Genomic DNA, 24,321 nt, shown 5'->3' with positions numbered 1-24,321 from the left:
CCTGTATGTGTGAAAAAGAGGAAGCAAATTGCCTAAAAAGGTAAAAGCAAATATAGAAGAGAGGGGGTGTATTATGAAGAAACCATAGTATACATGTAAATAAGCAAATGTGGTAAATCTAAAAGAGGTGAGTGGAGAAACAACAAATATATATATATATATATAATAATTATTATATCGCCTGAATAAGGAAGGAAAAATTGGAGCTGAGCTTGTATGAGATATGAGAGGAAAGTAGAGTAAGAAACTATAATGTAACTATTCAAAAGAGCTGAGGGGAAAAATTATATGTATATATAAATTGAAAGTGGATAGGAAAGAAAAATCAGTCGTTCCCCTCTTGGATGTTCAGGCCATGAGGTTGGGTGGTGCGAAGTCGTCTCATCCAGAGCTTCTCCCTGCTAGTACGGACTGAGTCAGGACGGGTACCTAAAGATTCGATGCCCTGTAGCATCATGTCAGTGATGGAGTGGTTGGGGAGGTTAAAATGGCGGCCAACTGGAGTGTCCAGCTTTGCTGTGTTGACGGTGGATCTGTGCCCGTAGAATCGTTTCTTGAGTGTGGTCTTGGTTTCCCCTATGTATTGTACCCTACAAACTCTGCAAGTGATGAGATATACAACATTAGTGGTAGTGCATGTGATGTTGCCCTTGATTTGGTGAGACAGGCTGGTAGAGTTGCTGGTGAAAGTATCGCCCTCGTGAAGGTGTATTTCACATATGATGCACCTGTTGCTGGTGCATTTGAAGGTGCCATGCTGTATGGGAGAAGAATGGTTAGTGAGGGAGGGCACTTCAGCACGAACAATGAGGTCCCTGAGATTCGGTGGGCGTCGGTATGCTAGAAGGGGAGTATCGGAAACGGCCTGTTGGAGACGATCAGAAGTGTGTAAAATGTGGTGGTTATCAAACAGGATTTTGCGGAGAGGGGGTAGATTGGGATGGAAGGTGGTCACAAGCGGTATTCTGTCGGTGGTCTCCTTGTCACTTTTTGGTTTGAGAACTTCAGATCTGGGGAGAGAACGAACTTTGTTAATTGCCAGTTGGACTGCCCTGGCCCCGTGGCCCCTGGCACAGATTGTTTATGCAAATTCCTGGCATGGAAGGAAAAATCAGGGTCCTCGGAGCAGATACGGCAAAGTCTGAGGGCTTGACTGTAAGCGATGCCGGTTTTGCAGTGACGGGGGTGGCAGCTGGATGAGTGGAGGTACTGGTGGGTATCTGTGGGTTTAGAGTATAGGGTAGTGGTGATACCATTAGACTTTTTCTGGACTGTAACATCAAGGAAGTGGGTTTCCTGTTGGGAGAAATCAGAAGTGAATTTGATGGTCCTGTGGAAGGAATTGATGTGGTCAATGAATGTATGGAGGCTGTCTTCATCCCTGGTCCAGATGAAGAAAATGTCGTCTATGTAACGCCACCAAATCCATGGGCGACAGGGGGCTGAATCTAACATCTGCTGTTCCAGCTTCGTCATGAAGAGTAATAATAATAATAATAACCACAACGCGCCTCGGAATAGAATATTTCTAGATAGATGGCGCTATATAAATGCCTTTCATTATTATGGATTTTGGCCAGTTTTATTCAGTGAGTGATTTCAAGTTTGATGTTGGTGTTTGAAGTGCAATTTGGATTACGTTTCTTAATAATATAGGGTATTTATATTGCGCACATATCCACCTTGTTAGGTGCTCAAGGCGCTCCTATATTACCCGGCTAAGCTAGGCGTTCATAGCGCACACAGCTTTTTAAGGAATTACTTCCTACCGGTACCCATTTACCTCACCTGGGTTGAGTGCAGCACACTTAGCACACTTAGGTCCGAAACTAATTTTAAGTTTCCACAAACAATCCAGATCACAATATTGACAGCTCAACACGTAGTGAGTGACTTTTCAGGACCATCTTCAATTTTTGTTTGGTATTTTACTCCTGTAGAAATTGGCCTAGCACCAACACTGAAAGGTCAACACTGAACTTGAAGTCGCCTAGTGCCTTATTCAAGAGAAGGGGGTGGGGGATGGGGTGCATGAATTTTGCTGAGCTCTCAGTGGCAAATGGACTTCAGGGTCAGATCTAGCTTTTTTCTTTGGAGGGGATTTGACTGAGAAATTTGACAATTAAAAAAAAATGAAAAGGGTTTCATTACTAAATGGAGGTCATTTTGATACCAAGAAATTTGGCAAACAAAACAAAAGCGTTTACTACGAAATGAAGGTAATTTTAGTACAGAAAAAAAAATTGACAAGAGGAAAAAAAAGGTCTCTAAAAATGAAAGTAATTTTGGTCCTGAAAAATAAAAAAGCACAAAATAGGGGTTGGTTCCAAAATGTAGGTCATTAATTTTTTTTTTGTCTCACCTGCATAGCAGAGTGAGACTATAGGCGCCGCTTTTCCGACGACGGCGGCAGTGGCGTCAACACCAAATCTTAACCTAAGGTAAAGTTTTTGAAATGACAGCATAACTTAGAAAGTATATGGACCTAGTTCATAAAACTTGGCCAAAAGGTTAATCAAGTATTACTGAACATCCTGCCTGAGATTCATGTCACATGACCAAGGTCAAAGGTCATTTAGGGTCAATGAACTTAGACCATGTTGGGGGAATCAACATCAAAATCTTAACCTAAGGTTAAGTTTTTGAAATGTCATCATAACTTAGAAAATATATGGACCTAGTTCATGAAACTTGGACATAAGGTTAATCAAGTATTACTGAACATCCTGGTTGAGTTTCACGTCACATGACCAAGGTCAAAGGTCATTTAGAGTCAATGAACTTTGGCCAAACTGGGGGTATTTGTTGAATTACCATCATAACTTTGAAAGTTTGTGGATCTGATTCATGAAACTTGGAGATAATAGTAATCAAGTATTACTGAACATCCTGTGCACGTTTCAGGTCACATGATTAAGGTCAAAGGTCATTTAGGGTCAATGAACTTTGGTCAAATTGGGGGTATTGGTTGAATTACCATCATAACTTTGAAAGTTTATTGTTCTAGTTTATTAAACTTGGACATAAGAGTAATCAAGTATCACTGAACATCCTGTGCGAATTTCAGGTCACATGACCAACGTAAAAGGTCAATGAACTTTGGCCATAATGGGGTATTTGTTGAATTGCCATCATAACTTTGAAAGTTTATGGATCTGATTCATGAAACTTGGCCATAAGAGTAATCAAGTGTCTTTGAACATCCCGTCTGAGTTTCAGGTCAAATGACCAAGGTCAAAGGTCATTTCAGGTTATGAACTTTGGCCATGTTGGGGGTATTTGTTGAATTATCATCATATCTCTGTAAGTGTATAGGTCTAGTTCATAAAACGTAGACATAAGAGTAACCAAGTATCACTGAACATCTTGTGCGAGTTTCAGGTCACATGACCAAGGTCAATGGACTTTGGCCATGTTGGGGGTATTTGTTGAATTACCATCATAACTCTGTAAGTATATTGGTCTAGTTCATAAAACTTGGACATAAGAGTCATCAAGTATTACTGAACATCTCATGCGAGTTTCAGGTCACATGACCTAAGTCAAGGTCATTGAACTTTGGCCATTTTAGAGGTAATTATTAGATTGCTGTCATAACTTTCAAAGTTTATAGATATAGTGTATAAAATGTGGATATAGGGGTGATCAAGTATTGCTGACAAGTTTTAGGTCACATGATCAAGGTCAAATGTCAATGAACGTAGTATCGTATCATTATATTAATGGTGTATTTTGTGAATAATTATTTTATAGTAGTTTTCAAAGTCAGCACCTCTGCTATATTGAATCGCGTGATGCAGGTGAGACAGCCAGAGGCATTCCACTTGTTCATACTTTGCAGCACAAGGGGGGTGGGGGTACTTTATGTTTGCTTGTGGCTTATTACAATTTATCAATCCTCCATATTGTCTTATATTCAGGTCTTGCCTGCTGATGTCTTGACCAGAGTAAGTGAATATGTCCCAGAGGTCATCGATTATGTCCAGAAAATCATTGATAATGGATTTGGGTAAGTATGAGGTTTATTAGTGGACTGTTGGAGAGTCAGAACACAGTCTTTACCCTCCTGTGGGGGGGGGGGGGTGACATTGTTGATGTTTTTTAATCTCTGTAATTGTCTCATCTAGAGGCTTTCTGTTTCTGAAGTGAAAACACACAGCTATTTAGAGCTTGTTATTTTCTAAATTTTTTTATCTTTCTTGTCTTAGATCGAAAAAAAAAAAACATAGCCCCTGTACATTTTTCCCACGAATGTTTTTCTTTCTATATTATTTGATTGAAAACTTGTTTTAATAAAGAGAAAGATATCCCTAGTACATTTTGTTTTTTATGTACAATTTTTTTTTTCTAAGTTGAGTAAAAAAGAAAACATTGTCTATACATGTACTTTTTTTTTTTTTTCAGTGAAAAATTTTACACTGTCCAATTTTTTATATTTTATCAGAGTTTTCATCGAATGAGAAAAGAAAATTAAACAGTCCTTTTACAGAAAATATATTTTTTTCTTCTTGTAATTCTCACCAAGTTATGAATCCAACGGATCCGTGTACTTCACCACATCAAAGTTTGACAACGACGAGAAGCACCACTACGCCAAGCTGGTCCCCGAGGCCTACGGGGATCAGGCTGCCTTGGCCGAGGGGGAAGGGGACCTCAGCATCTCTCCAGATCAGCTCCAAGAGAAGCAATCCGCCAACGACTTTGCCCTCTGGAAGAACTCCAAGCCTGGTGAACCAGAGTGGGAGTCACCTTGGGGAATGGTAAGCTTCGATGGGGTTGCTTCGCAAAGGGTTCAGTCTGACTTTAATCCTAAATTTTTATGTGCGTTTGGTACAAAGGACATTGCTTCATCGGTCAAATCATGCTGGATGCGCACTTTTGCGTATTAGTCAGTGACTAATGACTTTGCCTTCTGGAAGAACTCCAAGCCTGGAGAACCGGAGTGGGAGTTACCTTGGGGAATGGTAAGCTCCGGCAACACAAGTTGAGTGTAACTCAGGCACATTTCCCCGATGGCAGCCGTACGGTGAGTCAAAAACAGCTGTTTTAACATTTTTTTTGTACCAGATAGATTAGGTGGTTTGAATAAAAATGAATAAAACAGCTGTTTTCGACTCGCCATCCGGCCATCGTAGGGGAAATGGGACTGAGACCAACCCTTACATGCCAGATTCACATAAACTTGCACCAAGTTCGTCACACAGTCATTGTTATGCCTATTGAATTGTGCGGACTGTATTGTGTGCATGACTGGTTATTATTAGTGGATAGAGATTCAAATGAGTATACTTTGCTTTTTTTTAAACCCTGGCATCAAGAGCACGTAAGGGTCAAGAGTCGCACCTAAATTTCCATTTGTGTGCGGTATAAAAGGCATTTTGCATTTTAGAGAAAAGAATTTACTTCAAAGTGTATTATGATTGGCAATTTCCGCCGCAAGCCTTACAAGATAATTGCTAGAAAATAGGGAAGCCCAAGAAAATTTCTTGTCATTGATATTTACACAAAACCAAGAATGTGAGAAAATAGCACAAAAAGCTACATGCTTGGAATTTGGGTTTGAGCAGTTTAGATTCTCCCTGAAAAAGATAATTGTATACAACAACGCTGACCACATCTTCAATACACATGATTGCCCAAACCGTTAAATCTCTCTTTCAAGTACAAAGTAAGTGTAGTGCAGATATGTATGACGCTTTGGCTGACCGTGTGATTGCATAAAGCTAGTGCAGTTGTTTGATTGCTGCTAACAGTACAGTACACATTTACGATAAGGTTTGGGCATTTTATCACAATTGTATATGGTATCACCTTGAAAATCCCCACATATTTAAGAAAAAAAAATACATTTCCCCTAGATTGAGACTTGTACATGTACTTTAATCTTCTGCAAAAATTAATGTTGACCAAAGTCGACTTATACATCGGTTCAGATGAATGCCGACGATCAGCCAACTTGATCGACACATTTAACTTGTTTCTGAAACCACCTTTTCTGTTTTCATTTTCTATCATTTCTTTCTCTTTTCACCTTTAAGGGAAGACCTGGCTGGCATATAGAATGTTCTGCTATGGCTAGCAGTATACTCGGAGAGTCAATGGACATCCACACGGGAGGGGCTGATCTCAAATTCCCTCACCATGACAACGAACTCGCCCAGGCAGAGGTAGGAACACAGACACCATAATCTTAGATTTGGATGATATACCTGGGCCTAATCTTACAAAGAGTCATGATTGATCCAATCAATGACAACTATGGAAAGCCAGCAATGTCAACATCTAAAATACATGTTTCTTCAAAATATTTCTAGATATGATATGTATTCATACATTCACTGTTTTGTTGACAATTCCTCTCTTTGTTTTCAAAGGACATTGAGCAAATTTCCTATAAAAAAATTTGTCATTGATGGATTTCCATATACTTTTTTGTAAGACGGGGCCCTGTAAAAGCCTATTGGAAGGACAGAAGTGTGCAGTAGTCATTGGGGGAAGAATGATTCAGAATGTTATGGATTATTAGCAACAGAATATGTTAATTCAAAACAGTTCCCAAAGGAAAACTTTAGAATTATGTGATATTTGGCAAGAATTGTCGCAACCTATTGGAACTTCATACAAAAAAAAAATCACCTTCAAATGTTCAAAAGTCGAACATTTGCCCAAGTCAAAGCAATATTTAAGATCTGAAGAAACAGAAACATGATTGTGTTATTTACCTCTTCAGGTACTTTCGTCACTCTGGCAAGTGATGATCCAAAGATGTCCAAATCACTGAAATTGTGTTAAATCCTCAATTTGGCAATGCAGCAGATTTTCCGTGCAAATTTGGGGCAGATTTATAACTTCGAATTATACATCTTCTGAAGGTTTCTTTGTCGAAGAAGAAAAGTGTAGTGGGTTTCTCGGTACACCATGCATTCTTTTGTGGGCATATGTTGGTCCTGAAGGGACTACCCAAGCTCAACGTTTCCACAAGTGTGTTCTCCTGAAGGCGACAAGCACACACTTGTCGAACCGCCGACATATGCCCACCACAAAAGAATACATGGTGTACCATGAAACCCACCACACTCTCCTAAACATGCATTATATATCACTTTCCTTTTCAGAGATAAACTTTAAAAAGAGAAAAATGACAACTTTGATTTAGCATTGCCAATTTGAAGAATAAAGTGATCAAAGAGAAAGATTGAACTAATTCATTGCCTTTCGATGTTCCAGGCTCACTATTGCAACGACAACTGGGTCAGGTACTTCCTTCACTCCGGCCACCTGACGATCCAAGGATGCAAGATGTCTAAATCACTCAAGAACTTCATCACCATCAAACAAGCCCTTGAGACGTACTCCTCCAGGCAAATCAGGCTAGTCTTCCTGCTTCACTCGTGGAAGGACACGTTAGACTACTCAACGGCTACCATGGAATGTGCAGTCCAGTATGAGAAGATGATCAATGTAAGATCCTGTAATTCATGTTGGTTAAATCCATGAAAGCTTTAGTAAAGTTTTGGTAATCACCTCTTAAGGTTGCACCCTAAAATTAATCTGGCGCATGTGTGATCATATCTGTGGTGGGCACAGAGTTAAAGTTTATGTAATGATCCTCAATGGTCACATAGACTACTACTCAATGGCAATCATAAAATGTGCTGTCCAGGATGAGAAAATGATCAGTGTAAGATCCCTTAACGCATCTTGATTAAATTTATTAAAGCCTCATTTAAGTTTGGATAAATCATTCTAGAACGTTGCCTAGACTACTTAACGGCTACCATGCGGTGTGCTTTCCAGTATGAGAAGATGATCAGTGTAAGCTTCTTTCATTGACGCCAGTTCTTTCTTTGATGAAGAAGGGCCTGTAATGCAAATCTAGATAATGTGGCATAATTTCCAGTGAACTTCTTTAACTTTACCTGAATTTTCAGTTTAGATGCCATTGTTTGTAAAAGAAATATATGTTCATTTTTCTTTCAAAGATCAGATGATCTCCACTAAGAAATATAAAGCAAGGTGATAATCACTTTTTCTTTCTGATACATGAGACAAACTACTGTTTTCCAGTCAATGAGGACCACCTGCTCATCAGTTAATGCCGCTTTTCTTGTCTCTGTCAGACAGTCCTTTTATAAAGGTTTCACTGGTTGAATATGCATTTATTTCTTCAGTTTTGTTTATTTGTCTCTTGTAGGAATTCTTCTTAAATGTGAAGGATATCATTAACAACTCACCCAAGAGCGGCTGTGAAGCTTTCCATAAATGGACAACTCCTGAAATAACACTCAACCAACAGTAAGTTTACTTTATAGTGAGAGCCCTATTCAATTCGGTGGATTCACAATATGGTGCGCCATCTACTGGTTGCAGCGAACAGGCCAAATTTCTAACTTTGGAGTCGACATCGCGCGCTGGCAGTGCACAGTGCTAGTGCTTCAAAAATGAAAACCATATGCCGAGAATTCACCCAAACCAGTCTAAATATCACAAAGAAATATTTGGGCAAATTTCTCTCCTGTCTTCTGCATGGACCCTAGTAGACAGCACATCCGGTCAGCCGCATCAGCCAGCGCTGAATAATCGCATACACGCATTTACTTTAGTACTAGCACTCGCAACATATGTTGAATTTTTTCCTATGATGCATTGCGAATTTCGGCCTGTCCGCTGCTACCGATAGATGGGGCACCGTATTTTTAATTTACCGAATTGATGGCAGTGAGCAATGAATTAGTGAGAACGGCCTGTAATCTGAATTACAGTTTAGATTTGGCCATTACCTAACTTTGTGCTAAAATTATGGGAAGCCAAAATGTCAAAATGGTGTTTACATTGTGTGTTTTTCTTTGTCTACTGTGTTCTTTCCCTTTGCTTCAACGATTGAGAAAACTTTTGTAATCTTTATTGAATGATTTCAGTGGCAGATTATTCATTGTTAGAAATTTGTACCTGCCTGATTATTAATTGAACTTTTACCTCTGAAGGAGATTATCATTTCTGTATGGATACATGTGATGATTTCTTTGTTGTTGTTTTTTTTATAATAAATGAATGGATGTAATGCCTAGATATATTGAGTTCTGAGAGAAAGTACTCCACACCCTCTGCGACCCTGTAGATTCCAAGTCACAATTTGAGACTTTTAGACAATATAAGAGCAGTTTTAATGACATAAATTATTATTTTTTTTTAATGCCAATTATCTTTTAGCTACCAATACTCATAACTTTGATCTTTGATGTTGTTACAGTAATGAAGAGTAGTTTCATATTTGTTTGCCTAAATAAAATGAATGGATTCTTATAATCAGATACCTGGAGTGCCAAGAGAAAGTGCACTGTGCCCTCTGTGACTCGATAGATACCAAGTCGGCGCTGGATGCAATGCGTACTGTTGTCACTCAGTGCAATGTCTATGTACAAGAACGAAGAGCAGCGAAGGAGAGCCCCAACGCTTTCTTGCTCGGATCCGTTGCGAAGTACATCACCAAGATGTTCAAGGTAAGTCTATCAGGAATGGAGGCTGGTTTCATGAAGTGTATAACTTGGTGATATTCTCTGAGAACCTCGCTCTGAGCCAATCAGATGTAAGGATTTCATTTACTTTTAGCAGTTTTCAGTGAAAGTCACTGGGAATTATACATATTTCATACACTTGTTAAATCATATGTAATAATTTTTTTTAGATATTTTGATCGGGGAATGGGAATTCGTCTTTCAATTTAATATGTTATGGTTTTTGCTTAAAATGGTTCAAGAGCTCAAGCTTTAGTAAATTTATTACTCCAATTCAGCTGACAAGTATTTTGCTAGGTTGATAATTTGATAGGTGTTCTTCAGTACTTCTTTTTGGTGATACAAGTTATAGTAATAGTTTTCTGGTGGGTCTAATATTTGGATGAATTTGTAAGTAAATCTAGTGGTAGCAACACCTATATACTTGTGTAAATTATGTAATGCTGAGCGCCATTACATAAATAAAGGAAAACCCGGACCATCTCAGGTTAGGGGTGAATGTAGTTTATTACCGTGACCGAGTCAACCATGAAGTATGGAACGCCATACGAATCACAAACAATTAACACATAGTGGCGTGACCACTTTTTCTCCTTCCCGTGATTATTTGAGGACATACGTTTTATATACACAAATCCAGAAACTTATACAACCCAAAAACTGACAGCCAACTATTGAACTAAAACTTAATACAACTCTACGCCTACATGGCAATATATACATCTACTCATTAACTGAATCAAACTGAGCAACCACTTCAACCTTACTTTTCCTTCTGCAAGTACGAACTGTACTACCATCTTTGAAAAGTAAACTAAGACAACTGCTAATCAAATAGCTTCTTGACATAAATAAATGGGTTTCAAATAACAACCTAAGATGCACATTAATAGGCAATATTTGGTAACACACCTAAACTCTATATCTGGCTTAAACTTATACTTAATTTATAGAATATACAACTTAAACTGATTCTAGTTCACAAATTTACTATGCCTAACCTATTACATAAACCAATCCGCCAAGTTGGTATAAGATTACAGTCAATTATTAATGCCCAGAAATGGTACACAAACAATATCAAGAAGCATATCATTAGTTAAACAAAATACATACAAGCCTAGATGTCAAACAAAATATAAATACATGTATGAGCTACTAAACAATCAAAATACACAAGTCACCTTTCTCTCTACCATCGCCAAAAGAAAAAATCCGTACACTTTAGACAAGTTATTTAAAAAATACATGAATAAAAGAAAAAGCCCGCAGCAAGACCTACAAACATTTGATAATCAATTTCTATGTGATCAAATATATATTTACTTAAAACAATAAAAAGGAAAAATCGGAGACAAACATACGCATGTCAAAAAGGAGACACAAAGTAAAATAGCAAATAAACATAATTAACCAGTAAGAAAATAACTGCGCAGATTTCAGTGAATTGACTGGAAAAAGAAATCACTATTATGATACTAACTGTGCTTAAACAAAATTAATCACTACACTCTGCATAGAGGGCACCATGCTATAAAACATGTAAAAGACTGTATCTGAAAAGAACAAAGTGGAAATAACAGGTACCGTCAACACCAACAACATATAACATCATGAAAGTCATGTCATAAATGTAAGTGCATTACATAGGCAGTGTCACATAGGCAGTGTCATAAAGGCAGATACAATTTATGTAGGAACCATATCAATATTCTCAGTCAAAGAGACATGATAAAAAGGATAATGTTATCACAGTTATCAAAAATACAAACTATAAAAATCAACATACAAGTGCATCCATTAAACAAGCATTGCACAATCTTTCATTCCTACCAATTATCAACAAACGCACCAACCTTGCAACCAAGCTAATGCAAATCAACATGAATCAACACAAAATGTAACAAACAACCATCATCAAAGGTCACAAATCATAACAGATTAACAATCAGACATAAACCATAAATCTGAAAATAAAATGAATATGTAGTGAGACATAGAAAAGCGAAATAACCGGGAAACAAAGGTTCAAGGTTAAAATTCAAAGTTAAAACTTGTGGAAAACAAGGTTCGAATCATCAAAGTCCAGATGACAAAAGTAGCAGTCCTTTAGGCCGTCCTGTGGAGGCATCAATCAAGTGGGGTCAAAGTCCAGTAGAATGTGTGGGAGGGGCTCTTCAACAAGGTGAGGCCAATGATCATAATTGAAAATTCCTGAATGTCTACTGGGTACAAGATGATCTGGACCTGGGGACGGGCAGCCAGAGTTCACTCGGACAAAGGATCCAATCCGGCTTCTAGTGAGGGCGGTCGTGGTCCACGGTTCCAAGGGGTAAGACTCCAGGTAAGGTAGGCGTCACAGCAGGTAGGACCAGGCAAGGAAGACAGGCCAAGGTCTAGCACAGAATGACCAGTGAAAGAGGCCTGTCGATGACCATCATAGATTCTGTCATTAAGAGTGACCATGTGGCTAGTCACCGGAGAAGGCAACGAATGAACGCCCATCACAAGATCGGACTTGCCATTGTACTTGACTAAAGGCTGTCTAGTACAGTGAAGATCTGCATCTCCCGAACATGGACCAAATGGATCAAGATAGCTACCACGAATGGGGTCAGTAGTTGAAGCAGGAACATTGGCATCAGGAGGATATGTCGGCTTAAGCGTGGCATAGTTGTCATGGTAACGAATGCCGGGAACTGAGCACACGGTCTCAAAGACACGAGAGGCGTGCAAGTCGCGATCTATGGACATCGACACGGACCTAGTAGTGACGGGGGCACGTCGGCTATGCATCCCTGGAGATGTCCCATACGAACAGTCAATGCTGGAGTACTCTTTGTAAGTACTCAAAGCGGCTACGGAGTTGTCAGAGAGTTTACATCCGTTCGAGCTGCCATGATACGATTCAACGACCGGTGTGTTGACCGCGAAGAAACCTGTTGTTCGTGTACGATCAACAACATGGTTACGACAGTACGACTCGAATGCTCGTTTGCAACGAGCATACATGTAGAAGCTGCGATATGATGTCGCACTGCGAGACGAATCGGAACCCGTAGCGTGTTTGGTACGACTGTCGCGATTCGAATCGGCTATGGTCCTATCGATATCGTATGTAGTATCAGAACACTTAGGCGTGCAATGATCTGTTCTAAGATTCACTTGCGAGTAACCGTCAGGGAAATACACAACATCAGAGTGCTCAACACCATCGTCATATGACGAACTAACAGGCACAGAGCTATGCTCAGTAATAAAGACCGGAGGACCTGGAACATTTACATGTTCCTCTTGGAACCTGCAAGCAAACCGACAATACACAGCCAAGAAACCAATAGCAACAGGAATGCTGTAAACATCTATAACTGTATCAGGGAGTGCATAGACATGGAGTGTACTTGCAACACAATTTGGTTTGCAATTGATCTCATGATAAGTGTCTGACAGATCGTGTTCAGTGTTAGGCATGATGTCATTAGTTATACCTTGTAAGATTTTGGCATTGTTGTACCCATGTATAGACATGTTATTGAGATCAACTGATGAATCAACCTCACTTTCATCTACATTCATGGTTTCATGTGAGATGTTGTCACTTATCATTTCACCAGCACTCTCAAGTAAGATGTTATGACATATCATGTCACTTTCACTCATGTCACCTTCATTAACATATAAGATGTTCTCATCATTCATTGTGTCACCTTCATTCTCATATTAGATGTTATCATCATTCATTGTGTCACCTTCATTCTCATGTAAGATGTTATCATCATTCATTGTGTCACCTTCATTCTCATATAAGATGATATCATCACTCATCGCGTAACCTTCAGACTCATGTAAGATGTCGTCATTCACTGTGTCACCTTCACTCTCACATAAGATGTTATCATCATTCATTGTGTCACCTCCAAACTCATGTAAGATGTTATCATCATTCATTGTGTCACCTTCATTCTCATTGTGTCACCTTCATTCTCATATAAGATGATATCATCACTCATCGCGTAACCTTCAGACTCAAGTAAGATGTCATCATTCACTGTGTCACCTTCATTCTCATGTAAGATGTTATCATTCATTGTGTCACCTTCATTCTCATAGAAGATGATATCATCACTCATCGCGTAACCTTCAGACTCATGTAAGATGTCGTCATTCACTGTGTCACCTTCGCTCTCACATAAGATGTTATCATCATTCATTGTGTCACCTCCAAACTCATGTAAATTGTTATCATCATTCATTGTGTCACCTCCAAACTCATGTAAGATGTTATCATCATTCACTGTGTCACCTTCACTCTCACGTAAGATGTTATCATCATTCATTGTGTCACCTTCATTCTCGTGTAAGATGCTATCATCACTCATTGTGTCATCTTCATTCTTGTGTAAGATGTTATCATCACCCATCGTGTCACCTTCATTTTCGTGTGAAATGTTATCAGTATCAGTATCACTCATCATGTCACCTTCACACTCATGACAGGTGTTTCCTTCACTCTCATATCCAGAATCATAGTAACCATGGTTACTGATACTGAGGGGTGCACCACACTCATGTTCACTCACTGTCATGTCACAATGGGAGAACTCTTCGCTCACCAGGCATGCATTGGATGTACATGTATCAACAATTGCACGTTCAATCTTGTTCTCAGTCTTGTCATGAAGACAAACTGTTGGACTATCCGGCTCTCTCTCATGTTTGTATTGTACTAAGCTATCGTTTGTATTCTGTGGTTGTGTGAGATCTGTAGGCTGGTGTTCATTCGAATCGTGGTATATGAACTCAAGACCAAAGTCACCGAATGTTATTAAACCTTTAGAAGGCCTAACCATCACATCATTGTGCTCCGTGAACGGTGCACCAACGAGGATATCACCTCTGAGACCTAGACCTACAAATGCATCATCTGCAATCACTACACCATCAAACCATAGATTATAATCTTCGTAAGATAGCACAAAAGAACTACTGCCAATCACACTCGACCTGGGAATGGGGAATCCCCCAACCGAAGGAATGTTATCATCGGCATCAGACTTAGAAAAATCAAAACTGTCAAAATCAACATCATATTCAATAATAATATCACAATGGTCAACAACTGATTTGCTCACCACATTAATGATACAACCACTTCGTACCTCTACTTGTACAAAGCAATCCCTCTCCTGCTGCCCCTGCACGACAGCAGGAAAATGGGGGGGCTGGAGCGCGCCGCCTGTTCGACGCATCACCAAAAATTATGGACTCGGTCACGGCAATGGCGCATCGCTGCGTTGATGCAAAACCATACATCTTCAGAAGTATGTGGGACTATGATTCACCTAAGAGAAAGAGCTAACCTGACATTATCACGAAAAAGTTACATTCGAGCGCCCGGTCCCACGGATTGGATAAAGTTCCCTAGGTGCCTGGATTAACACTGCCTCAAATGGTTTAGGTTCAGATCCCGACGTTGCCACCACGCCATTACATAAATAAAGGAAAACCCGGACGATCTCAGGTTAGGGGTGAAGGTAGTTTATTACCGTGACCGAGTCAACCATGAAGTATGGAACGCCATACAAATCACAAACAATTAACACGTAGTGGCGGAGTGTACATGTAGTTTCAACAAAATAACTAAGCGAAAGTACAGGTTAATATATCAAACTCTATTTCCTAAGTTAGTATTTCCCTTATTTTATAAAAATATGTTTTTATGATAATCAAGAAATATATTCTGTATCTTGGTGAATGCTTTCAAATCCAACTGTTTTTTTTTTTTTGAGGGGGGGGGGGGAATGCATCATCACAATCAGTGTCTGACTTTCATACCGCCATTTATAACACCAAGTGGGTCATGTAACACAAAGGATAGCGATTGATCGTACGCTTGATTTTCACGATTGATTGTGCATTGCAGTCAATTCAATCAATCGTAAAAATATATGCTACGATGACTGCTAAGCTTTGTGTTACGGGCCACTGGAGAACGTACCAAAGGGAAACAAAGTTTCCACCATTTTTTTCATGGTAAGCATTGGAATTTCACAACAGATCCTAAGTAGATTTAAATATGTCAACCCAGACGCGTATCTCACTGGATTAGACGAAATAGTTTTGAGAGGCTGACCTTCATGCAGTAAAAGTATGGCCAATAAAATGATGTGTCCATAACTCCAGCTTGGATCCCCGCCTGTGTCAAACAAGCTTTAATTTTGTTTTCTGTTTTCCAGATATTTGGAGCAATAGAAGGAGATGATCCACTTGGTTTTCCAGTCGGGGGAGCCTCAGAAAGCAGTAATGTAAGTATTCACTGCCGGATATTCCAAGCCCAACCCAACATGACTTTTAAGTTGAATAGATGTGGGGGGGTCAAAGTAGTATTATCAGTGAACACATCAAAAATCTGATGTTGAATAAGAAAGTGTTGACATCTTTCCGTCCGTGCTTATTTCTCAAAACAATAGTATGCACACCATCAGTGGTATGCACCTGGGGGAGCCACACACTTGATTTTCCATTTGAATTTTGTTATTTTCAATATCACATGTATCTCGTTTTTTTTCCTCCGAAAAATATGTAATACTTGAGCAGGCTTGATTGATCATTATTCTCGTTAGTATGAATAAGTGAAGAGTTTCCTGTCGCCAAAGTTGAGCACAGATGTAGGTCAGACTTACAAAAGATGAAGTACTTTACGTAATTACTGTAATGTTTAATTATCAACTACTCGTTCCTATTTTCTAATTCAGGTTGAGGAAACAGTGTTACCGTACCTCAAAGTGTTGGCTGAATTCAGACAGACAATCAGACAGAAAGCAAGGGCTCTCAAAGGTGAGTATTTTATTGCCACCAGATTCCGTAACACAAAGGAATAGTGATAAATTGTATGCTCAATTTTTACAACTGTCCATTGTAGTCAATGCAATCAGTCAAAAAGAAATGTTCTACGACTGATTGCTAAGCTCTCTCTCTAACTTCCTCGGCCATTTTCCCCATGTGCTTTTACACAGCCTCGTGCCAATGTAATGTGCGAAGGGTTGCTTACTCACTGCTGTTGGGCGCCCTTCCCCATGGACAAAATTGAGCATTTCAAATGATCACCAAAAGTATTCAGCAGTCTTCCTCTAATGTTTGTGGTATTATTGAGCATAAGCCTGTTAGGGTAAATTTGTAAATTTACCTGTTACCCTTCAGAGAAAAATGCGAAGCACAAACTTGACAGGGTTAATTTGCAAGTTTAGTTTGCGCTTTATTATCTAGTTTTATGAAACAAGCAAGGTTTTTTTTATTTTATTTATAGGTATCAACATACTTTGGTTTGCCAACACTTGATGCAAGGGGGGGGGTAGAAGGTTGTAATGCTTACCTATTCATTAAATTGTGAATATTTATCAGTCTCTTTTCTAAACATCTCTTGAGGTGGTATCCTCGCTTGCGCTTCTTTGGCTGCTTGTTTTTCTTGCTCGCTCTTCTTGGCTTCCTCCCTCTTTCTCCTCTTATCCTCGGCTTGCTACATGAAAGAAAAAACAATTTTACATCCTTTGATTGTTTCCCCAGCCACTGAGATGCTGCAGGTGTGTGATGCCTTGAGAGACGATGTCCTACCAGAACTTGGGGTCAGGCTTGAGGATAGGGAAGGAGAGAACTCGGTAGTGAAGCTGGTCGGCAGGGATGTCTTGATGAAAGAGAAAGAATTCGCCAGACAGGTGGGTTTATAGTGGTGGTAATGATGATGAATGTTGATGATGATAATGATGGTGATAATGATGAGGATGATGATGATTGGTGATGATGAGGATGGTTGTGATGATGGTAGTTGTGGTGGTGGTTGTGATGATGGTGATTATGAAGATGGTGATGATGGGTGATGATGATGGTGATGCTGGTAATGATCATGGTGACGATGATAAAGATGGTGCTGATGATGGTGATCATGACGACGATGATGATGGGTTATGATGATGAAGATAATAGTTATAATGATGATGATGTTGATTATTATGATTATTGGGGTCAGGCTGGAGGATAGGGAAGGAGAACTCGGTAGTGAAGCTGGTCGGCAGGGATGTCTTGATGAAAGAGAAAGAATTAGCCAGACAGGTGGGTTTATAGTGGTGGTAATGATGATGATGATGAGGGTGATTATGATGAGGGTGGTGATGATGATGATGATGATAATGAGGGTTGGTATAACGATGATGGTGGTTGTGATGATGATAATGATGATGATTGGTCATGATGATGATGAGTATGATGAATGGTGATGACGATGATGATGGTGATGATGATGTTCATGATTATGATTATAATGATGACCTATGATGGCCACAGTGACAAGCAATAATGACAATGTCGATGAAGCTCATGACTGATGAGATCATGTAAGGTATTGGCATAAGCACTGATTGCTCTTTAGATAAAAAATTATAGATGATTATGCCCAGTATAATTGATGATTGTGTGGTAGCACATGTATATTGCCTTGATACGACATATTATAGCAGTCCTCTACATCCCTGTTGAAATCTAGAACTGCCCAATATCAGGGGTATGAGAGTTCAGAATATTTAGCTGATCTTAGCTCTTTTGAATTTCATCCTTTTTTCAACTACTCTTCAGCTTTTTTTTTCGGCTCACCACTCACACCCATGCATGCCAACATTTCTCATGAAAATTTGGGGTTTGCATGCATATTTCTACCCCAGAGAAACAGCTGTATTGAATAGCACTTTGTGGTATTGTTGTTTTCTCTCTTATGTAGCAAGCTGAGGAGAAGAGGAGAAAGAAGGAGGAAGCCAAGAAGAGGGAGCAAGAAAAACAAGCAGCCAAAGAAGCGCAAGCGAGGATACCACCTCAAGAGATGTTCAGAAAAGAGACTGATAAATATTCACAATTTAATGAACAGGTAAGCAACACAACCGAGTGATGGTTGGACCAAACAGTAATTATACTAAACGCATAGTACTCAAAGTGGGCTTAGCCTTGATGCTAGAAGATCTGTGAATTAGACCATCTGCTAGTAGACCAAGTGGGTTTAGCCTTGTGTTAGACGATCTGAGAATTATACCATCTTCTATTAGACCAAGTGGGTTTAGCCATGATGGTGTTGGATGATCTGAGAATTATACCATCTGCTAGTAGACCAAGTGGGTTTAGCCTTGGTTTTGTTAGACGTTCCGAGTAGTAGATCATCTGCAAGTAGACCAAATGGATACCATCTCTGGCATTTACATCCAATTTTCACTGTTTATCCTCTTCTGCAGGGCATTCCGACTCACGACGCAGAGGGCAAACCACTAAGCGGCAAGCAGATCAAGAAACTCACAAAGCTTTACCAAGCTCAAGAGAAACTCTACAACCAGTTCAATGAAAATTGATGAAGTCACCAGGGGGTTGGCTCTGGGACAAATTACAGTAGGGAGTCAGATAAATGAAAGTACACATAACTCTGCCCAAGTTGAATCTCTTTGGACCAGAAAAACTTGTTCGACTTACAAGAGGTACAACATGCGTTTTGATCAATCTGGTCTTCGGCAGAGTTAACTGTAGTTGCAGTACACACTGATCTAATGAGAAAATCTGTAAAACCAAGATTGTCACTATATCATCGTGGATCTTAATCTGGTACAGTTACATAAACTGAACTTTTTGAAAGCATGAAGTCTACGGGTAAGCTGGAAAGAGATCACATAGTAGATTGGCAACACAGATAAGCACATGTGGGACAGTGTATTATTAATGCTAGGAAAAGTACCTGATATTTCGCTTGAATCCTCTATTTTATATTCTCAACAATGACAAATTTTCTTCCAGAAACCTTTGGCAAATATTTTTCATTGTTTATGCAAGCAGACACTTGGGTGGTCATTTCATTGGATTCTGTATACAAATGATGAATGAACATGAGTTCATTCTGCGATCTATCTTCGCTCGAGTTGAGGCTCTGTTAAACTCATTGCACAAAACCATTACTAGGCTGAGTGCGATGAGTTGAACACAGCCTCAACGAGAGTGGATAGGTCCCATAATGCACGAATGAAGACATGCATCATTTGGTTTATACAACTCTCCTAGATCGTATTATTTGACAAAATAGAAGACAATAAAAAAAGAAGATGGAATTAAAATATATTGGCCTTTGTCTGGCAACTCATATTCTCTGATTAAGCGATTATTTTCCCCATGTATGAAAGCAGTATAATTGCTATCATTTTTTGTGACACGCTTTGATTCATGAATCTAAATGCACACGGTCGAGTCAGTCTTGCTGATGCGCTTTATTTACTTTGATGCGCGCAAACACGCATACAAAATGTCCACACACACACATGCTTAGTGGTAGACACTGAGGGAGAGGGCTCAACCCTGCAATGGGAAATTTTTAAAAAATGCATGGTCGCCTACTCGCCATGCATTGGAAAATAAAATTTGCATGCAGCACACAATGGATCAAATATTGGATGGCTTTTAACCAATCAGACGACTAGAATCTTTGTATGAGTTATATAATCTGAAATATTTCCTTGACTTGCGCAAATATTCAACTAACTAGTCCGTATTCTGAAGTCGGGTATAACTTAAACTCGGGTTTAAAGTTGTGGTTTAAGTATGGATAGCCAAACGTAACATAAATCACTAGCAGAAGAGATATCATATTTCAGCTCATTTGGATCTCAAATCATTCATAATTGTCTAGGAAGTATAAATAAACGATCGTCTTTACCATCGATGGATCAGGAAAGAGCACAGTAAACGTAAGAAACATACAACTTAATAAAAATGTTGACACTTTTGGCTCCCCATAATTTTAGCCCAGAGTTAGACCATGGTGTAAGTTGAACCCGACTTTGGAATACCGGCCACTGTCAACTTATGCAGGTTAACCACGCCATGCTCAGTGGCTGTACACTAGTTAATACTCCTATCTACACTAAGCCACGACATTTAGTCACTCATTGTCAACATGTGCATAAGGGAGGTTCTTTCATTATTTATTTTTTTGTCGTCGTTATTCTGTCTCTGTTCACAGGGAATATTTTATTTCTTTCCTGGCTGTACAATATTGTTTTTCATGTTAAATGGATGGTCCAGGCTGGAGATATTTATATCTGACTAAATAAATTCACAAAGCAAAATGCTGAAAATTTGATCAAAATCGAATAACAATAGGAAAGTTATTGAATTTTAAAGATTTGCAATATTCCGTTGAAACAGTTCTAAGCATGTCTTTATGTACGATTTCATGTAACGTAAGAAAAAGGAAAGTGGGAATGTGACATCAGCCCACTTAATGAATATTCATGACGATGTGCATACACATATTTTCACAAAATATTGATAAACTTTAAAATTCAATTACTTTGCTATTTGTTATCCTATTTTTATGAAATTTTCAGCATTTTGCTCTGTGAATTTTACTCCATTTATTTAGCTATATATTTCCAGCCCAGACCATCCCTTTAAGACAAAATATTATATACAGTGGTGCTCAAAAGTTAGTGAACCCCACCAAAAAATAAACATATTTCAATAAAGTTTTAACGATCTGCCATGTAAATTTAGATTAATTGTGAGGTCCGATGATAAAAATGTTACATTCAATACAGTTTGTTTTTCTTGGCTAGCCGAATATTGTAGCGTTGTTGTCTACATTCAACACTCGGCATGAAGGCGTGCGTTTTGTGGTGGGGTTCACTATAAACTTGAGCACAACTGCACATGTAAATTATATGTATTTACTATTTAGATAATTTCATGAATACAGAGTATCATCATCATCGAATAATCAAAGTAATAAAAGACATGAAACCAAATAACTTTGTTATCCATTTTATTTAAAAAATATTCTATACAAATTGGATCGATGTCCTGTAAAAAAAATGATGTCCTTGTTGGTTTGTCACATTACATGTTATTATACATTCAAACAAAGAACAGTTTTGGAAAATGCAATGCCAGATTGATTTTAACATGTTTCAATGAAGTGTTTCATTTTATTTGATTCAAATTTTGGCAAAAATTATAATTTACTCTACAGAATGAAAGGTATCAAGCAAACTGTTTGATATCAATCAAATGCAATAAAATAAGTGTGAGACCGATTTCGCATTCCATATTCCAATCAGACTTTAAGTAGCGTTAAAGATTTGAGTAACTTAGCAATAAGCTAGCTCTTGATTACACCTCCAGAATGAAAACATTCAAGTACAACTGTTGTTTGTGTGACCTGTTTGCAGAAATCATATCCCTCGTGCTCGTTTGTTCTTGAGTATCTTCCATTAAATCCAGGAGTTGTTTCTATTTACAGGAAGACGTTCATGGAGGTAAAGGGATTACTGTCTTCCTGTTACATAGATCCAATGCTCCTCTTAACTGGAAGACACTATTTTTACGACTTGCTCTATATGAAGATCCATTGCCTCAAGTTTTTCCCTGAAAGTTATCCCTCAAGTCAATTTCACATACAACATGGCGCTTTACAACATAGAGTGGTAAATGTCCAATTCGCCTATTGTCAACTCGTTTCACTCATCACATGGTCTACCTTCATTTAGTCGAATGCCATGCCATCCAACACCATTTCGACTGGCAACAAGGCGATTGACCACAAGAGGACATCACTGTACACTTCAAGGTTTGTGTGGCTTGAGAACCATTCCTGTATGTATTTGCATCGAGAAATTTCAACTAACAACAAACTGAGTGGACATGAATAAAGTATGAATGTCTTCAACATTTTGTGTCGCATTGATTCAGACGAAAAATAGCTCATGAATTTCCCTGACAGTTTTCTTTCAGTCTTTGTAATCATGCGTGAAACAGATGCAGTGGCTCATGTCTTTCCCTCACAGTTTTCCTTCAAGTCTTGGTTACCATGCTTCATACATATGAATTTGCTCATGGCTATCATTGGATATCCTACACCCGTGGGGTCACTCTCCACCCGTGTCCGACAACCTCACAAATGCACCCTAAACGGCGTAACTACATTAACTAAATTTGCAACCCTAAACGGCGTAACCCATGAGAAAAGCCACCCTAAGTGGCGTGAACAGGGAAATCTCCTAATTTGATACCCTAAGTGGCGTAAACATAAAAATTGATTGATGTTGTGGGCGTGTGGGTAACGCGTGCTGCCTAGTATAGAGCCAGGTGTAAGAGACTATCTAGAACTAAGTGCTGCGCTGGCCACGCCAGCGTGTGGGAGGATTATTTTGTATCCCTTAAAATCGCCTTTCATGGTGTTTATGCCTGCTCCTGGGTCTCCTCAAATCTGCCCAAATTTGCACCCCTAAATGGTGTAATTTTCATAACCAAATTAGCAACCCTAAACGACGTAAACAGAGAAAGAAAAGGCTACCCTTATCGGCGATTTACGAGCAAATGGTGCTGAAATGCAACCCTTTTTGCCAAAGACGTCAACGCCACCCTAGTACCTGAAACGGGACCCTTTTCAACGCTTTTTCTGGACACGCGTGCGTAGCAAGCCATGTGGAGAGTGACCCCCCGGGATCCTACATTAAATCCCCGTCATTTCGACTGGCAACAAGGCGAATCAACCACAAGAGAACATTAGTCTTCAATTAATGTCTTGCATCAAGAATTTCCCGCTAGCACCAGGATGATTGGACATGAATAAATGCTGGCCATCTTCACCAGTTGTGAAGGTTGAGAATCGTTGAATTTCCCTGACAGTTTTCTTTCAGTCTTTGTAACCATGCTTGAAACAGATGCAATGGCTCATGTCTTTCCCTGAATGCCTTGCATCAGGTCTAGGAGATCGTTTCTGTCATCAGGAAGACAGTCTTCTACGGCCTGAAGTCTTTTGCTCCCACACTGACGGAGTTTGTCCTGGAGGTCTTTGTCCTAGAATGAATGAGAAGATAACAATGTAATCAGGCAAAGATCACAGGTACCAGGATTAATCAATACAGTCTACTTACTTTTGTTGGGATGCAAATATGCATTTTGGATTGATATTTGTTGGTTTCTACTGATACCGTACACCAAGCAAGGCTCCACACTAACTTCTTTTCTGGTAGCCCACTTGGTCCACCAAAATCATCAATTTTATATTATCGGTGGCCCGCAATGCAAATTTGGTGGCCCTAAGTGTGGGCTTTTACAGAATTTTTGTGGCCTGACTCTCATTTTTGGTTGCCCCAGGCCACTGCTAATGTCGAGCCCTGCACAAAGTCCTAACACAGGCAATATGTAGCATCCATTGGATTACTTTGTCATTTTTTTTTCATGTACAGGTAACTCTGCCAAAGTCATCTCTCTTGGGCAGATTTGGGCTAAGTTACGAAGTAATTGATCAATTACGTAATTAATTACATTTTTTAGAGTAATTGTAATTTGTAATTGAAATTTTTAAAGGGAAAGTAATTCAATTACATTACTTTATTACTTAATTTATTATTCAATATACTCTGGATTGCTTATTTCTCTTTTCCCTTTATAGTGCTCTCTTGCATTAAACTGTCCCTTTCCCATGATAGGGAGGAAAGAGACACTATTGCTATAAAGAAGTGCACAAAATGGGTGGCGCTACTTACAAAATATAAGTTGGTTTGATTTATGACTTATAGAAAGTAATTGCATTGTATTTGACAAAAGTAATTGGTAATTGTAATTGAAAAATGTAATTAAACATTTCTTCAATTACGTAATTGTAATTGAGCCCAACCCTGCTCTTGGGACCACAGAAATACGTTTGTTTTCAGGAGAAATTTGACCTTAGATGTCCCATGGCATTTGCTCCAGCGACAATTGCTCCGCTGCAAATTCCAAACACTAA

At 39.0% G+C, this 24,321-nt stretch overlaps 2 protein-coding genes across 3 annotated transcripts in view; one reads left to right on the top strand and one right to left on the bottom strand.

Annotated features, from left to right (window-relative positions):
• LOC129268378 (cysteine--tRNA ligase, cytoplasmic-like) overlaps positions 1–21,337 on the top strand; it is a 30,726-nt gene extending 9,389 nt beyond the window's left edge. For both annotated transcript variants that reach the window (XM_064104583.1, XM_064104582.1), the window contains 11 exons: positions 3,921–4,009; positions 4,526–4,760; positions 6,039–6,167; positions 7,228–7,461; positions 8,195–8,295; positions 9,311–9,500; positions 15,752–15,820; positions 16,271–16,352; positions 17,079–17,227; positions 18,283–18,426; positions 18,785–21,337. In XM_064104583.1, the coding sequence (XP_063960653.1) occupies positions 3,921–4,009; positions 4,526–4,760; positions 6,039–6,167; positions 7,228–7,461; positions 8,195–8,295; positions 9,311–9,500; positions 15,752–15,820; positions 16,271–16,352; positions 17,079–17,227; positions 18,283–18,426; positions 18,785–18,898 (1,536 nt within the window). In that variant the 3' untranslated portion in view covers positions 18,899–21,337. The remainder of the gene's footprint in view (positions 1–3,920; positions 4,010–4,525; positions 4,761–6,038; positions 6,168–7,227; positions 7,462–8,194; positions 8,296–9,310; positions 9,501–15,751; positions 15,821–16,270; positions 16,353–17,078; positions 17,228–18,282; positions 18,427–18,784) is intronic.
• LOC129268379 (protein saal1-like) overlaps positions 21,335–24,321 on the bottom strand; it is a 25,740-nt gene continuing 22,753 nt past the window's right edge. The window contains exon 10 of the mRNA XM_054905935.2: positions 21,335–23,387. Coding sequence (XP_054761910.2) covers positions 23,262–23,387 — 126 coding nt within the window. The 3' untranslated portion in view covers positions 21,335–23,261. The remainder of the gene's footprint in view (positions 23,388–24,321) is intronic.

This window comes from Lytechinus pictus, chromosome 9 (assembly GCF_037042905.1).
Source record: "Lytechinus pictus isolate F3 Inbred chromosome 9, Lp3.0, whole genome shotgun sequence".
Taxonomy (NCBI): domain Eukaryota; kingdom Metazoa; phylum Echinodermata; class Echinoidea; order Temnopleuroida; family Toxopneustidae; genus Lytechinus; species Lytechinus pictus.
Note: the sequence above shows the minus strand (reverse complement) of the source record. Positions and strands in the feature narration are given on the sequence as shown.